Below are 17,344 nucleotides of genomic sequence, written 5' to 3'. Positions count from 1 at the left end.
GGCCCATCTCTAAGGGATGTTTTTTACAAGTTGGAGTTCAAACTAGGGACCTCCTTACAGCCTAGCATGCTTCCACTAGGGCCCATCTCTAAGGGCTGCAGCGTCCGCCCCACTTACAGTCTAGCATGCTTCCACTAGACCAATAACATTGATTTTATTTCTTCTTTATTTTATTGTACAAACCTGAGTTTTCATTTTCAAAACCAAAATATCTCCACAATTACCACCATTTTGATTTAGTGACATAAATTTTTAAAAAGGTCATAAGTTCAACTCTTAACTCTAAAAAATTTTGAAAGAATGAGATAACATTGGAAGATCAGTGTAAAGAGGGTTATTTTTTGTCCCAAACCCCAAAAAAAAAAAAATTGAGACTAGAAACCTCCACATACCTCTTAAACAGTGACAAACGTGGCTTTCAGCCTACCATTGTGTACCGATATTGTCCTAACTTAACCACAACACAAAAGATCTCAGTACAATTAGTCAATTGGGTGTGAGCCACCCACGCCTCCTCACGTGCAACCTAGCTCTAAGCTCAATCCAATTTACATACTAAAAATTGGGGCACAAATTACACATTCTCTAATCAATTAACAATTCAGTTCCCACATCGGAATTAAGACAAAAGTCCCACAATGGAGACTTAATCAATCAAGTAACCAGCTCTAATACCATATTAAACAACAAGCGTGGCTCGTGGCTTACTATTGTATCGATATTATCTCAACTTACTCATTTAATGTTGAATTTTAACACAAAAAACCTCAATTGGGTGTGAGTCAACTACTTATAAGTCAAAATTTCTTTTGTCACTTTTCTAATGTGGGATCCATCGTTACTAACAACTCCTTTAGAAAGAGAATCTTGTAGTGGGCTATCTTTTTTAGCAACAATCCCACTAAAACATGTTTAGCCAAAGTGTCGGTCATTTATGTCTACTTGAGGGTCATCTATGTTTATCGTTCATGTTATAGTTGACAACTCTTCAGCCGAGAGTCCCAATGCTCTGCCACACATCTCCAACTTTGCATACCTGAGCAAATTAGCAGATGGCAAAGATTCATTAAATTCCTAGAGGGAAACAGAACCAGAAAGTACAATGATGCTCCCTGCTTGATGCATAACCTCTATATATCATGTAGTCAAAAACCACAGCGAAGGATAACTACAGTGCTGCTGTACATAATACAATATAACTAGATTGTCGATTGATGTGCGTGTAACTGTACCAAAACACAACACGTTTCATAAGCATCATCATCTATCTCTCACGCATATCTGGTTGTGGAACTATAAAGCCTGAGCTAGGTACCCTAAAAACTGAAAAGGAACAAGAGATAATTAAGTATGCCATTACCAAGGAGCATCGATTACTTCTTTGAACCTGGACATAAGCTTCACTGAAATTCGAGACTGTAGCCTATCCTTCTTCTCTTTTACTTCTAAAAGCTTTGCCAACCTGGTTCTCATCTCTTGTTCTTCTTGCTCCCTTTCCAGTCTAGCCTCTTCACACGTTTTTAATTTTGAAGCAAGACTCGCAAGCTGTTCAAGTTGCTCACGCAGGAAGCTGACATTCATGCCTAACATCTCGCCGGCTTGCAAAGTCTTATCCCAAGTTGAGAAACTACTCTCCAAGGTAGTGATCTTGCAGGCTTTAATGGCATCTGCAATATTGGTTGTTTCGGAAATTATTCCAGCTACCAGTTTGTAGTTAAGACCCTCAAGAAGGTGCTCATGAAGGAAAGAGTTTTGACTGCAGCAGAGCTCATAGTACTTGGTCAGAAGGGGTTTCGGAAACAGGGGATTTATGATTAAACCATTGTAGATGACATTGAAGTTCTCAATGCCGCACACTTCATCAAAAGGGACAATAGACTCTGAAAGCTTGATTCCTTCCAAAACTTCACAACTAGCATCTTCAGTGTCATCTTCAAACAGATCTGACACTATACCACGTTTACTATTACAGGCTGCGGTTTTGTTCCTTTGAATAACTCCATCAGGATTTTCCACTGATTTAGGTTCCCTATTCTCATTTTCTGCCCTTTCACATGCATTAGTATCTGCTGCATGAATCAAATTATGTAACTGATGTAGGGATAAAAGCAAATAAAATTTCTACATGTGAGGCCATTTATGAAAAACTTAGTGATGTTAAAACAACTTACCAGAATCTACTGGTCGAATGTCAGCATCTAATTGGACAAGGCCAAGAGCGCATTCCACTTCACCTAAGCCATTTGATCTAATAACATAAACCTAGAATGTAGGCGGCATATCATTTCAGAGTTCATATGCATTCAGAAGTAGTATCTTAGAGAAGTAAAATATATATCTAATCTATGCTCAGCAGCCCAAAAGCAACAGCTCAGTCTCAGTCCATGAAGAAGCTTTACTAGGGAGAAATAAACTTATTCTTTTTCTTGAAATCCCCATGCAAACAAACAAACAAACAATTGAATAAGGATAAATTATTTACCTTGAACTTAGATTCTGTGACTAGATGAAAAACTAAGACATCTCCAGCCAGCAACTTGTGAGCAATTGAAAACCCTCTCCATCCACCACTCAGTCCTATCTTTTCAACAAGATACTTCGTTTCGAACTTCTTGCCATTTTCATCTTCTAAAACAAACATTGTGTCTTGCTTTGGCAAATGCTTAATGCAGAATGTTTTAGAAAGACCCTGCCAACCAAAAGTTAAGCACATAAAATGTATCATCATACTAGTCCTTCCCTAGCCTCCATGTAATACTGTTAACAGCGTGAGTCCAACTTACAAGCCAGAATCCTCCTGAGACATGTGATGGCAACATAACTTTGACCATGCTAGGAAACTGAGGATCTAGGTTTGCTGCAACCTCATTTGCTCTTTCGAGAACAGAAAACTGAGCTTCAGAAGTCTCATATAAACTTTCTTCTGTGGCTCTCTTAAATTTCTTTTGTTTGCTACTGTTGGTAAAAGATTGATGATCAATTGTTATTGTTACTTGCTGGCATAATATGACTTAGGAAAAACAGAATGTAATTTAATTAAATGACTGACCTATCAGACTTCACTGAATCAACATTGATCACCTGTATTTCAGAATTTGTATAAAAATTCAGTTAATTCAGCTTGAAAGCTTGAATCGATTTGTGAAGAAAAGAAACTACCATCAACAAACACTGAAGGTAGAAGGTAATCAGGTACTCCTGGCAAGTTCATCGCAACGATTTCCACTTGGGTTATCTTTAAGGATCAAATATACAGTTTTGGACCCCATAATGTGGAATAAGGTCTCCCATTTTCTTACATATTTTGGAATTTACAAACAATGAACATACAGATCAAAACCCGTGATTTGCAAGAAGTCTATGGTTGCTATAAAAGGCAAGCATTTGTTCAACAACTAAATGTTACCTAGTAAAGCACATTTATACAAAAGCAGGGTCCTTTCAGTGAGAGATCTCTTTTCTAACAATTTTAAGGAATCACTTATTAGACCAACTTCTTGGTCACATAGGTATCTCGACCATTCAGTTTTTACTTTTTAAGTCTTCATGAGTATATCAACTCTGTAAATTTTCAACTAAATTGATAATTGTTAAGGAACCGAACTAGATCAAATTATTGAACGAACTAAATCTGTCCAACCTCGACTGTTCATTTTTGTAATGATAAATCAAAATTATGAACACATTAACGATCATCAATTGATCTACTCTTGCCTCATGGAGATCTAAAAACTGAAAGGGATACCCATATGTAATAAAAAAATGGGTCTCACAACTCCACAAGAGATCCCTGAATATGGCCAAGAAAATGGATCCCTTAATGGAAGGGCACTCTATCCTCTGTTCAAATTTAGAAAGATTCAAAGTTTTTTACATTCACGCTGCCATGCCTTTGTGTATTTCACAATTGGGGAGAAGAGCAAAAGAAACTGAAAAGAAACAAGTAATACATTGGGGGGAAAGAAACAGAGGAAAAACAGAGCGTAATTCTCTCACATTGGTTCTAATCGTGTGCTTTTCTTCATTGTTTGATGATCTTGCCCTCTTATTCTGCAAAGCAAAACCCTACAGTTAACCATTCATTTACTTACTTACTTGCTCTGTTAACAAGAAAACCCATACACATGCCTAAAACGTAAGTAGAGATAGAGAGTAGAGAGACAGAGCATTTACCTTGGAGCTCTGTTTCTGTTCTTTTACAATAGCCATGGGTTCTCTTAAGGACTCTGAGCTTGAATAGTGTACTGTAAAATAGAGAAAGATTGCAAGGGAGACACACAAGGGGACTAAAAACTTTGCCTAAAATGGGAGCCGGTTGTCGAAATTAATAGGGGTATAGTTACCCAACTTTTAACCCATTGTCTAATCGTGTTCGTCGCGTCGTGTCGTGTCGTGTCGTGTCGTGTCGTGTCAACTTTACTCCATTAATCTAATGGTATTAAATAGCCCAAGGTAAAGTTATCTCAGTGGTTGGTGGTGCTCTGCTTTGAGTTGATTATTAACTTAATTTCGAACTATTATTAAATGAGCTCAGTTCACATTTTTAAATACCATTGTGAGTTATAATCGGTTAGTTATCTAGAATAATCAACATTATAGAGGTAATATGTTCATATCTTATTAACATAGGTGGGGTGAAAAAAAAATTATCGTTTCTACTAAAAAATATCATTGGAAAGTAGTTATAAATCTACATAAAGAATTAAAGAGTGTTGTTGTTCAAGTGCTGAATTCAATATGTACTCGTGATAATCTAATTAGGTATCATCTTTTCTCTCTAAATTAAGTTTTACTTAAACAAGCATTGATTTGCCTTGTCGATTCTTCTTACTCTTCTGGTCTAGTTCAATTTATTTACCGATTGGGATTCGTCTACATTACATTAATGTACCAATATAAAAGTACACTAGTTCAAGATCAAATCAAGGTAGTATACCAATACATAGAGTCAATATACTTCTATTTGAAAATACTAAAATAGTATGCATGATGTATTGATATATTAATGTATCATAGATATTCTCTCCAATCAGATTGAATGTTTCAATTTAACATCTAATTCTATTTTTTCAATGAGAGAGGATAAAATTTAACATCTAATTCTAATTTAAGATGAGGGTTGAATCATGTGTTGCTTTTCGTTGTCTAGTTGGGGATTGACTCTGGCTCTAATTTTATGCGTCAAGACTCTTCATCATCTAGTCATGTAGAATCCATCAATCCAATGATCTCATACTAAGTAAATGGCAGACATGACTAAAAAGTTTGTTCTTCTCCTTAGCACAATAGGACTAGCTAGACATTTTCGAACAGAAGTGATGTCAATCTTTTTCTTATCATGTTCCTACTTGAATGTAAATAACATTAATTTCATACAAGAAAAAAAAACTAAAAAAAGACTGCAAATACGAATCCAGGAGCAAGAAGCATGCTATGTCATTAACTACATTTTATACTCGAGTAAGTGGCAAAGAGGAACTTGAAACTTTGCGACGCTGGGTGTGGGCGTGTTTCTTCTTTTCACTATTCTTGTCATATCGTAAAACTATATGCCAATTGCCAAATGCTAAAACTGTTAGCGTGAGTCATGGCTTAACGTTAGGAATAGAATATATTGTAATTATTTGGTAGTTAGTACTTACCTGTTGTATTTCTGTAATATTCTTTATATACCTCCACTGTGAGATGAATAATATCATTAGAAAATTCATTCTCTATCTTGTCCTATTTGACTTGGTATCAGAGCAAAGATCCGAGAGGACTTTGTCTCCTTAGTTGTCCAATTTTTTCCTCAAGTCCGAGGAATTGATACAAAACCAAACCCCTTTGTTAGGGTTGTTTTTGTCGTTCTCTACCTTTAATTCAAGACTGGTCTTCGTCTCTTTTTAGAGACCGACCTTCAAGTCAAACCAAGGACGAGCCCAGGCCGCGTCGCTCTTCTCTACCCTGCTGCCCAGATCGACTTCGCGTCCGGAGACGCCGTCGCTGCCCAGATCGACGCCGTCGCTGCCCAGATCGACGCCGTGCCTGCTTCGCCCAGTCCCTTCGGCCCCGGTTCTTCAGAACAACCCAGTCTGGTCATCTTAGCAGTAGCTCCGATCGATCCTCCAGTTTCCGGCCCCGGTTCTTGTTCCCGGCATCGTTCTCATCCACGCACCAGGTTCCACCTAGAAAGACGCAGCAACAAACCCAGGCTCGAGCCTTGTCGCTTCCGTCATCCCTCCGACCGGTAGCCATCTACGACATCTGCCCAGACCCGTACCAGACCGGTCTTCCATTGATCTCATACCAGACCGACGCCGGCCCTCTTTCCGACCATCGCCCTTGATTACCAGATCGCCGCCCAAGCAACAAGTCAACCCGTGCAACAGGTCAACCTGCAACAGGTTAAAAAAAAAAAAAAAAAAAAAGGATTCTCTTATTTTGTGATAAATTGCACTTCTGTCTCTTTCATTCCGCTGCATATTGTGTGATTTTACTACTGTATTGTTGCAATGGGTGGTGATGATAGTGAAGGACCGAGTTCTAAGGTCAATGAGGTCCAAAAGATTGAGGTTTCTGTTCGAAGTTCAGATGGTGGTTCTTTTGGTGGTCCGAAACTCAATGGTACCAATTTTCGAACATGGAAAAAGATTATGTCTGTCCATCTTCGTGGCATACACAAGATGGGGCATGTGAATGGAACAACCAAAGTTCCTAGTGAGGAAGATGTGGAAGCTTATGCTAAGTGGGAGGATGATGATGGATCTGTGATGGCTCTTCTGTTCAAAGCCATGACTGAAGATGTTTTACAGTTGGTGGAAGAGTGTGAGACTGCTGAAACAATATGGAAGACATTGGGGGATCTGTATACCAATGAGTCTGATTTTATACAGGTTCATGAATTGATGTGTAAAGCTGCTAGTATGCAGCAGAATGGGCAACCAGTAGCTGTGTAAATCACCAAGCTGAAGAATGTATGGGCGGAGATTGATCAGAAGCGTCCTTGCAAGATCAAGAATCAGGAAGATCTTGTGTGGTACCAGAAGGAGAAGGAGCTAGAACGGGTTCATGTATTCCTGAGAGGGCTTGATGAGAAGCATAGCAGTGCCAAGGGAGAATTGCTCAGAATGACAGACCCTCCTAGTTTGACCACAGTTTTTACATACATCCGCAAGGATGAGTCTCAGCAGGAAAGTGTCAAACATGCACAGGTTGAAGTATCTAGCCTAGCCATTCAGGCCAAGTCACCGGCACCTTTCCTTCAGCAGCAGAGTTCAGCCCCACTTCATCAGCAAGGTTTCTCACAAGGCTTCACCAACCGCCCTCGTCCTCAATGTACTTATTGCAACGACCTTGGGCATGTTCGGGAAACTTGTTGGAAGTTGAACCCACACCTTAAACCTAAGAAGCAAGGTTATCGTCCTAAAGGGAAAGCGGCTGCGGTTCAGTTGGTCCAAGAACCCGATTTCTATGGAGTGACTAGCCAAGATCATCATACAGCAGGTGGAGCTACTCCTACAGCCTCTATAGCTGGTCGAGGTAAAATTGGTATGGCTTTAAAGGTTTCTAACTTTGTCGGTTCTGATACATGGATTATTGATTCTGGTGCCTCCGATCATATGACTTATGACAAATCATACTTTACTAAATTGTCTTCCCCACCAGTGTCCTATGTAACCAATGCCAATGGTGAGGCCTTTCCTGTGTTAGGGTCAGGGTCAGTTCGTATTACTCCTACCTTAGAACTTCACAATGTGTTATATGTGCCTGATTTGTCTCACCATTTGATATCTGTTCCCCAGTTGAATACTGAGTCTAAATGCTCCGTAACCTTTTATCCTATGTATGTGATTTTTCAGGATCTTCTCACCAGGGAGATAATCGGTCGGGGGTATCTGAGGGGCAGGTTGTTCCATCTGGATCAGACATACGCAGGGGAGAAACCAGGAGCACAGTCCCGCGCCGCTTTGACTTCGAGTTCTGATAAGCTAAGTGAAATTTGGTTGTGGCATCGCCGATTAGGGCATCCCTCTTTTAGTCTTATGAGAAAAACCATGCCTACCTTGTTTATTGGTGTGGATGAGTCTATTTTACATTGTGAAACATGTGTTTTGGCAAAGAGTCATCGTGCTAGTTATTCTCCTAGTATTTCTAATAAAAGTGTTACTCATTTTGAGTTGATTCATTCTGATGTTTGGGGACCTTCTAGAGAACCCACTGTATCGGGTATGAGATACTTTGTGTTGTTTATTGATGATTGTACGAGATTGTCGTGGGTTGCTCTTCTTAAAACCAAAGATGAAGTATTTCCAGCTTTTCAAACCTTTCGCACTCTTGTTCAAACACAATACCATAGCACCATTAAAGTCCTTCGTTCTGACAATGGGGAGAATATGTTAATCATGTTTTCCAAGAGTTTTTTAAAACTCATGGGATTGTTCACCAAACTACATGTCCACAAACACCAGAACAAAATGGCGTGTCTGAAAGGAAAAACCGTCATTTACTTGATATGGCTCGTGCCCTCCTCTTTAGTGCTCATATGCCTAAGTATCTTTGGGGCGATGCCGTACATGCTTCCTCCCATCTTATCAATCGTCTTCCATCTAGTGTCCTTCAGGGAAAAATTCCATTTGAGGTTCTTGCATCTCATGTCTCCCTACCTTCATTTCATAATCTTCCAGCTCGTGTCTTTGGTTGTGTTGCTTTTGTCCATATCCCTAAAAACCAACGGTCTAAGTTGGATGTCCGGGCACTTAAGTGTGTGTTTGTTGGTTACGGAGGCTATCAGAAAGGGTACAAGTGCTATCATTCCCCATCCAGGAAATACTATGTCACTATGGATGTTACCTTCTTTGAGGACATGAGTTATTTTCATCTTCAGATACAGCTCTTCAGGGGGAGAATTCATATTTTGAAGAACTGTATCATGGAGAGGGGGAGGAATCAGAAAGAGGAGAAGAAGAAGTCACACAGGCAGGAGGTATTTTGACAGATCTAGATGAGACCATCAGCTCGCCACCTCTTGAAGCAGTAGCTCCAAACATCCACACACCAGTTTCTATGGCTGAAAATGAAGCTGAAGACGCAACTGCCCCTCCTGCCATCGCTTCTACCCCTGATCCACAGCTTCCTGGTTCTGAAGATCACTCATTTGAGGTATGTCCACCCACTAGTACTAGTAGTAGTGAGTCTAATATTGAGCAATATGTGTTACCAAATAGGACAACTCGGGGTCAATCAGCCAAAAGATATGAACCTACTCTTACTGCCAAATCAAAATACCCAGTAGCCAATTATATGTCCACCAGGAGGTTGTCTAAGTCATATGAATCATTTGTGAATCAAATATCTGCTGTGTCAGTACCTAACAAAGTGCAGGATGCGTTGGGGGATCCAGAGTGGAGGAAGGCAATGGAGGAAGAGATGGAGGCGTTGCAGAAGAACAATACTTGGCAACTTGTGCCTCCACCACAAGGCAAGAAGGCTGTAGGTTGTCGTTGGGTGTTTACTGTGAAGCATAATGCAGATGGATCAGTGAATCGGTACAAAGCACGCCTTGTGGCAAAGGGGTTTACTCAGACGTATGGTATAGACTATGATGAAACATTTGCTCCTGTTGCCAAGATGAACACTATTCGGGTTCTGCTCTCATTTGCTGCTAGTTTAAACTGGCCTCTCCGACAGTTTGATGTCAAGAATGCGTTTCTTCATGGAGAGTTAGCCGAGGAAGTGTACATGAACCTTCCACCTGGGTATGTAGTTGCTTCTCCTGGTGATTTTGTCTGCAGATTGAGAAAATCTCTGTATGGTCTCAAACAGTCACCTCGTGCTTGGTTTGGAAGATTTTCACAATTCATGCGGAAGGTTGGTTACAGACAGAGCAACTCCGACCATACCTTGTTCCTCAAGCATCAACAAGGGAAGGTAACAGCTCTAATTATTTATGTGGATGATATGGTAATTACTGGCAATGATACTGTTGAGATGGATAGACTACAGAGACAGCTAGCCTCTGAGTTTGAGATGAAGGACTTGGGTGAACTTAAGTACTTCTTAGGGATTGAGGTAGCCAGGGGGAGAGAAGGAATCTATCTGTGCCAGAGGAAGTACGTTCTTGACTTGTTGACAGAGACAGGTTTGTTGGATTGTAGACCGGTTGATACTCCTATTGAGCAGAACCATTGTTTGGCTGAGTATCCAGATCAGGTACCTACTGATCGAGCTCGCTATCAGAGGTTAGTTGGGCGCTTGATTTATTTAGCCCATACTAGACCAGATGTTGCATATGCAGTAAGTGTGGTGAGTCAGTTCATGCATAATCCGAGTGAGAGTCACATGGATGCTATTATGCGGATTTTAAAATACTTAAAGTCAGCTCCAGGAAGGGGAGTATTGTTTTCTAAACACAACAATATTCTTGAGGTTTGTGGCTTCACAGATGCAGATTGGGCTGGAAATATTACAGACAGGAGGTCAACATCTGGTTACTTTACATTTGTGGGAGGTAATTTAGTTACATGGAAGAGTAAGAAACAGAAAGTTGTGGCACGTTCTAGTGCTGAGGCTGAGTATAGAGGTATGGCTCACGGAGTGTGTGAATTGCTGTGGCTGAGAAATCTGTTACGTGATCTGGGTTTCAAACTCAAAAGTACTATGCAGTTGTATTGTGACAACAAGGCAGCCATTGACATATCACAGAATCCAGTACAACATGATCGTACTAAGCATGTGGAGGTTGATCGTCACTTTATAAAGGAGAAGCTAGATGCCAAAATTATCAGCTTTCCTTTTGTTCCGACTGAAGAGCAACTTGCAGATGTACTTACCAAAGGAGTCTCCAGGAAGGCGTTCTATGACTCACTAAGCAAGTTGGGCATGGTTGATGTGTATGCGCCAACTTGAGGGGGAGTGTTAGCGTGAGTCATGGCTTAACGTTAGGAATAGAATATATTGTAATTATTTGGTAGTTAGTACTTACCTGTTGTATTTCTGTAATATTCTTTATATACCTCCACTGTGAGATGAATAATATCATTAGAAAATTCATTCTCTATCTTGTCCTATTTGACTAAAACAACTCTTCTCATCCCCATGGAGCAACAGCCTCTTCCTGGAAGAAAAGTTCACGCCTCTCTGCAACTTCCTTTAGAGCCTCTATCTTAGCATCAGCACTTACCATCCTCTCTTTCCATTTCCAATACTTGGATTCAAGAGTTATCACCTTGTCCTTTGCACGAGCTTGCTCAAGTTTAGCCTCCTTTGATTTCCTTATCAGAGCCTGTTTGGTCCTGAAAGAAAGGCTCAGAAGCCGCTTCAGCCTGGTACGTAAGAATCCAACATTCATACCCAAAATCTCAAAGGCATCTAAAGTCTTCTCCCACAATACATAAGCACCGTGGGGGGTGGAAAGCCTGCAAGCTCTAATGGCATTAGCGATGTTAATCGTTTCGGTTATTATTTCAGCAGCTAACTTACCATTAATACTTTTGAGGAGATGGTTGTGCAGAAATGACCTTTGTGAGTAGCATAGATCATAATACCTATTTCTGATCTCTTCAGAGAGACAAGAATTTATACTCACACCATTCACGAGAGAATGGTAAAATCTTCGGTATTTGATCCAGTTCGATCATTAATTTGATCCAGTTCGGTACCTTAACCATCATCAATTTGGTTGAAAATTTACAAAATTGACATACGAGATCTAAAAACTGAACGTTCGAGATTAGATACTGATATGTAATCAAAAATTGGGTGTCAATGTCTCACAACTCCACAAGAGATCCCTGAATATGGCCAAGAAAACGGATCCCTTAGTGAAAGGGCACTCTATCCTCTATTCAAATTTAGAAAGATTCAAAGTTTTTACATTCATGCCCTTGTGTATTTCACAATTGGGAAGAAGAGCAAAAGAAACCGAAAAGAAACAAGTAATAAATTAGGGGGAAAGAAACAGAGGAAAAACAGAGCGTAGTTCTTCTCACATTGTTTCTAATCGTTTGCTTTTCTTCATTGTTTGATGATCTTGCCCTCTTATTCTGCGAAGCAAAACCCAAGTATTGTTCGCTGCAATATTTGGGTGTTTTTGCTGTGTTGTTTGGGTACTGTTGTTTCCTACCTTCAATTGATCTGTTTTTTGATTTGTATGTCTTTGCAGAGGAAGGTTTGAAAAGGGAGAGAAAGAATAAAGAGTAGAGGAAGGGAGATACGCGTTATCGTTCATCTATCCATAAAAGCTAATTGTTTGTGAGTTCTTCTTGCTTCTTAATGTGGTGTTCGAATAATTGATTACTGATTCTCTATTTTGTTATTTTATCTTTGATGCTTGGGTTGAACTGAAAGTCAGTAAGAGACAGAGTTTAGTGTCTTTCTCATCAGATGCTGTTGGTTTTTTTTGTTTGAAATTTTTGACCTGTTGAATTATGCTGTTTCACTCCAGTTGCAAACCAGAGTTTCTCTGTTAACGTAAAAGACACTATACCCCAATTATATTACAAAATAGCAAAGGTTGTAGCTATTTAGGTGGTTAGAAAGATACAAAGGTTTTGCTCATGAGTGATGAGAATTGTCTACATGTGGGAAACTGTAAATGAATAGGAGTAGTGTGAGTTTGAGTGGTTGGAAATATAATTTGAAACTAAAATTGAAATAAATGAGCATGTTTGACAACCTGTTATTGATTGGATAGAAGTTTTTACTTTTTATATTTCTTGGTGAGGAGAAGAAAAAGGAAAAAAAAAAAACAGAAAAAAAAAAACCTATTAGTTTAGATTTTGTGTTTTATTGTTGTTGTCATTGTCGGACGTTTGGTTAGGAGCTGAGTTTTTGCGTGTGGTAATAATTTTGGTGTGATTGCCTGTTTTTTATTTATGTTTCGCCTTGATTTTTCAATCTTTATGACTGCAACTAACTGGATTGTTGATATTGGTTAAGTTCTCTGAATTGCATAAACTTAGAAGGGGGAAAATAATCTGGGTTGGATAAACTTAGAAGGGGAAAATAATCTTGGTTCCATAATCAGACATAATTGTGAACAGTGACTTAATAATGTCTTAATTCTTAAATTAGGAGGTGGAGGAGTTAGGTGGTAATAATTAGACGCTTTCTGAAGTTGGTGGTTGAATTTCTTCCCTCTTTGTCTCCATGCATCAAGTCAGAAAATTGTTCGCAACTAATTTTGATTACAAATTTGACAGTTCGACTTGAAAAGGCCACCTGATTGAACCATGAAGCATGAGATATTTGGTGTTTTGTCATATCAATTTGATTGATTTTGTAATATTTATATAAACATGTGGGTTTTTTCTTTTCTGGAAAGAACGGGATTTGGGATTTGACAAAGAAAAAAGTAATTCCAAAAAGTGCAAGATTTTGTGTGTGACAATGTGATAGATGTATCAATTTATGAAGGAGTGAATATGCTTTAAAGGCTGTGTGTGAGAAAGGTGATCTAATGGAATTTTGCATACCAGTATTGAATTTCTTAATAAATTTGCTCAACTACTACCGATATGCTAAATTGCTAATGGTACCCACCCTGTTTACTTCTGCTTTATTTCACATTCTAATCCAGTCGCAAACCAGAGTTTCTTTGTGAAGTGTGAGGCATTCCAGTCCACAAAAGACCGGAGTTTCTTTGTGAAAATTCATTTGGTTTGCATATTTATTTCGCATTCCAGTCCAGTCACATTCCAGTCCAGTTGCAAACCAGAGTTTCTTTATTCACTGAAGAACTCCGTTTGTGCACGTTTAAAACACACCAGCAGCTAAAGTGTCAAAGCTCTAGAATTTAAGATCAAGGGTGAGGCATTTTGTTTTATATTTTTTTCTAGCACCTTTTGTCCAAAGCTCTAGAGTTTAAAATCAAGGGTGAAGCATTTTGTTTTATATTTATTTCTTGCGCCTTTTGTTTTGTTCGTGTTAGTACTTTAGAAAGAGAAACTGGAGATTGGGATAAGCTTTAGCCATATGATTTTGGGGTTACCAGTATATGGTTGTTGATTTTCCTATTGTCTTTCCAGTTGACGTAATTGTTTCACTTTTAGTTTGAAGTCAAGGCAATAATGATGCTAATAACTTAGAAATTGACTCAGTTTTTATGCATGATTTGCAGCCATTATGGTGAGTATATATGTGATCAGAGAAATGATGGTATCTGTAGTTTGGAATGTAACTGACTGATATGATTGTAATATGATTGTAATTCTTATGTGGCAAATTTATTGATTTCCTTTACTTGGTTTACTTGCAGCCCCATTTCATTTTGATATGGAGATATCTATACCTGAGAAGCCATGTTCGGAAACCAAGTGTTTTCTCTTCCATCGCCTATAGATGAGGTCTGAGATTTTAATCTTTGACATTACAAAAGCAATACAGTAGATGGTTATGCAGAAGGTGAGGCAGCGCTGGGACTCTATGCAGAGCCTAGGCCACTGGTTTCCATTTAAAACCTAAAAACCCAGAAAGCAAAAGGTATGCATCACTGGGAGGTAAAACTCAAATTGTTCATGTTTGTTTTATATGGAAGCATTTTGATTACTATAATATACATTGTTTTTCTAGGAAGTTAAAAATTAACTAAATTCATTTACTACATTTCAACAGTAGTTGCAGACCCAGAAAATAGCTTGGTCGGAATTGTCCCTCCAACTGTCCACTTCATGTGCCAGCTACTGAAGCACTCTCTCTCAAATCTGAACTCTCAATACTGCAGAAGAGGGAAGAAGGGTAAGAGGAAACGAGAGGAGACGGAGATATTGAGGAGGTTTTGATCTGGGTTCTGCCGACGGGAGGAACAAAGATGCAGAGGAGAGAAAGGAAAAGAAGATGAAGAGGGAGAGCCTTCAGCAATTAGATACGCTCTGATCGAAATTCCAAGGTATGATTTTCACATTGAATCCTGTCAATTCTATGATGTATGATGTGAGAATAATTGATTGGTTAGCTATCAAGAAGTATATCTATCAGTTGGAAAAGGTATTGTTTTATTTTCTTCCTTTTGATTTCTGTTTCTTTTCATTCCTGCATGGTTCTTTGTTCTGGAGGTTCGGAGTTGGATTTGAGTGGGATCTGGAATTGATTTTGAGAAATTATGTTAGGTGAAGAATTGGATTCTTTGGTTTAGGATTATTGGGATATAAAGTAGGGAATTGGTTTTGATTTTGATTAAGATTTTATTGATTTGTATAGGTCATTGAAAGGTTTTCATATTTATTTTTTATTTTTAGGGATGAGAAGAGATGAGTTTTGCAGCAGAATCTCAGCCAAAACAGGTTGGATTTCTAATTCCTAATGTTGTTTTTGCGATCTGTTTATGTGATGTGATGTGTGAGGTACAAGTTTATTTGTGATTGGTCTTTCAAAGACTTTGAGAATTTAAGATGCTGTAGTACTATTTTAGCTTTGAAGAATCCTGTCTTTTTATGAACAAAAGTAACTGCTGCTAAGATGACAGTAAACGAAATATGATTTATACCTTTCAATTATGACATTATAATGTAATTGACCATCCATCACATTCTTTTTCTGAAAGGTAGAAATGTGCCTTTGAATCAAGTCTTACGAATTTGTCATATGGAAAGCATGAAATATGCATTTGATGATGCTGTAAGAAATTTGTTTGGTGAACTGCAGATGCAAAATTCAAAAAATTAGTAATTTTTCTTTCTCTAGATGGGAGATTAACAGTCTACAAACTATTTGTATGTCCCAAATCTGTGTACATTTCCCTTCGTTGATTTTTCGACTACCAAATAATATGAAATTGATGAATATCTTATACCTTTTTAGCAATGTGATGACCTATTAAGTGATTAAGTTTACAAGTCATGGTCAATTCTTATTCAGGCCGATATCGCGTATTGTCATTGCCGGGAATGCCTCAAAGTCTCTTATCAGAGGACTGATTAACTCATTATAATGTTTAATTTGCTCCATTATTGTCATTGCAGGGAATGCCCTGAGAAATGTAAGGCAGCTGTTGCATTACTGATGGTTGCTGTAGCTAGATTTTCTGATTTACCAGTACGTACGTACGTTGTCTGACATTAGGCAACTATTTCAAGAGAGATATGCGAACTCTCTGGCTTATTGTGTGGATCAAAAGGTAATTTTCTATGGACCTTCTTATGGGACATTTTCAAAGCTCCAACTCTGAATTCATATATAAAGTTGCCTTTTATCTGCATATGGGATTCACCACCTCCATGTATTTATCTTTGTGCTTGCAGTTTTTCATGTGCTCTACTGCATCACAACCTCAGCTTTGGGAGGCACAAGGTACTCTCTCTCTCTCTCTCTCTCTCTCTCAACAATTCATTGTTTTTGTTTTTCTAGACTACTATTGAGAATATGGAAGTATTGGGAGAAAGAGACAAAAATAGTTGCATACCAGTTTAGTAATGGTAAATTGGTTCAATCTCTTCACTTAAAAGCTAAATGCATCCATTTCTTCAACATGATGATTCATTTAACTATGCAAATCAATTAGTTAGTCTGCAGGCTGACTTTCTTTACATATCAAGTGTTCCTACAAATTAAGCTTTTGTGGCCTATACTTTTTTTCCTTTTTGCAATCTATAATGTCATCTCAGATACCGGTTGACAAATTTTTAGCTTTCTTAGTCGCTAGAACTTCTTGGATTATACCTTATAAAGTGTTTGCATTGCAGATTCAGAAAGGTTTAGGTATGCAAGGGATACATCATTCGGAAAGAGTCATTTGAACTTCTGGAGCCAGTCATCAGTTTTCCTTTGCATTGTACGTAAAGCACTACTTTGAAGTTGAGCATTATTGCATTGTTAATAGGAATTTGTACTTACAATTGTTGGATTTTACAAATAATTAACTCAGTAATGCATCCAGTATGTAAAAGCTATGACAACAAGGTTTAAGGGTATTCTTCTTTTCTTATCAGGTGTGCTTCTTCAGATAGTTTTTCAGGCAGTTACTATGAGTACCTGACTCTGAGGCATGGTTTTATCTCGGTAAGTAAAACAGTTTTAAAACTCAATTCTCTTACATTTACGAGGTCTTAGGTCAGACTAAATCTCAAATTCTATGGTTTGTGATTTCAGGCACATTTAGCACATGAGATCATTTATTCTCATGCTAATGGGTGAGAGAAGAGGATTTGGCAAAGATCTTCATTGTACTTTACGATTTTCTGAGGAGGTGAAACTGGTCACCCGAGACCATAGGAAGAAGGTCATTTTGTTGAACTTCGTTGTTTTCTTTGGTGCTTTTTTGTTTCTGATTGGTTCAAGACAATTTCAATTTGTTGTGAAAACTAGAGAAATCAGGTCAGAAAGTTTTTTTTTTTTTTTTTTGAAATAGGTCAGGAAAGTTATGTGCAAG

At 38.4% G+C, this 17,344-nt stretch overlaps 1 protein-coding gene and 1 long non-coding RNA gene across 2 annotated transcripts; one reads left to right on the top strand and one right to left on the bottom strand.

Annotated features, from left to right (window-relative positions):
• Positions 1–1,192: 1,192 nt before the first annotated feature.
• Positions 1,193–4,232, bottom strand: LOC112168909 (B3 domain-containing protein Os01g0234100). Its single transcript, XM_040508427.1, has 7 exons — positions 4,174–4,232; positions 3,997–4,050; positions 3,050–3,081; positions 2,784–2,955; positions 2,483–2,689; positions 2,172–2,262; positions 1,193–2,069 (listed from the first exon to the last, which is right to left on the bottom strand). The coding sequence occupies exons 1-7, from the start codon at positions 4,207–4,209 to the stop codon at positions 1,357–1,359; spliced, it is 1,305 nt and encodes a 434-aa protein (XP_040364361.1). The 5' UTR covers positions 4,210–4,232; the 3' UTR covers positions 1,193–1,356.
• Positions 4,233–13,594: 9,362 nt separating this feature from the next.
• Positions 13,595–16,971, top strand: LOC112174807. Its single transcript, XR_005801156.1, has 9 exons — positions 13,595–13,786; positions 14,237–14,460; positions 14,593–14,866; positions 15,216–15,260; positions 15,939–15,955; positions 16,039–16,093; positions 16,218–16,266; positions 16,659–16,747; positions 16,905–16,971. It is a non-coding gene; the product is annotated as an uncharacterized LOC112174807 (long non-coding RNA).
• The last annotated feature ends 373 nt before the right edge of the window (positions 16,972–17,344 follow it).

Source organism: Rosa chinensis, chromosome 6, assembly GCF_002994745.2.
Source record: "Rosa chinensis cultivar Old Blush chromosome 6, RchiOBHm-V2, whole genome shotgun sequence".
NCBI classification, from domain to species: Eukaryota; Viridiplantae; Streptophyta; class Magnoliopsida; order Rosales; family Rosaceae; genus Rosa; species Rosa chinensis.
This window is presented reverse-complemented; position numbering and strand designations above follow the sequence as displayed.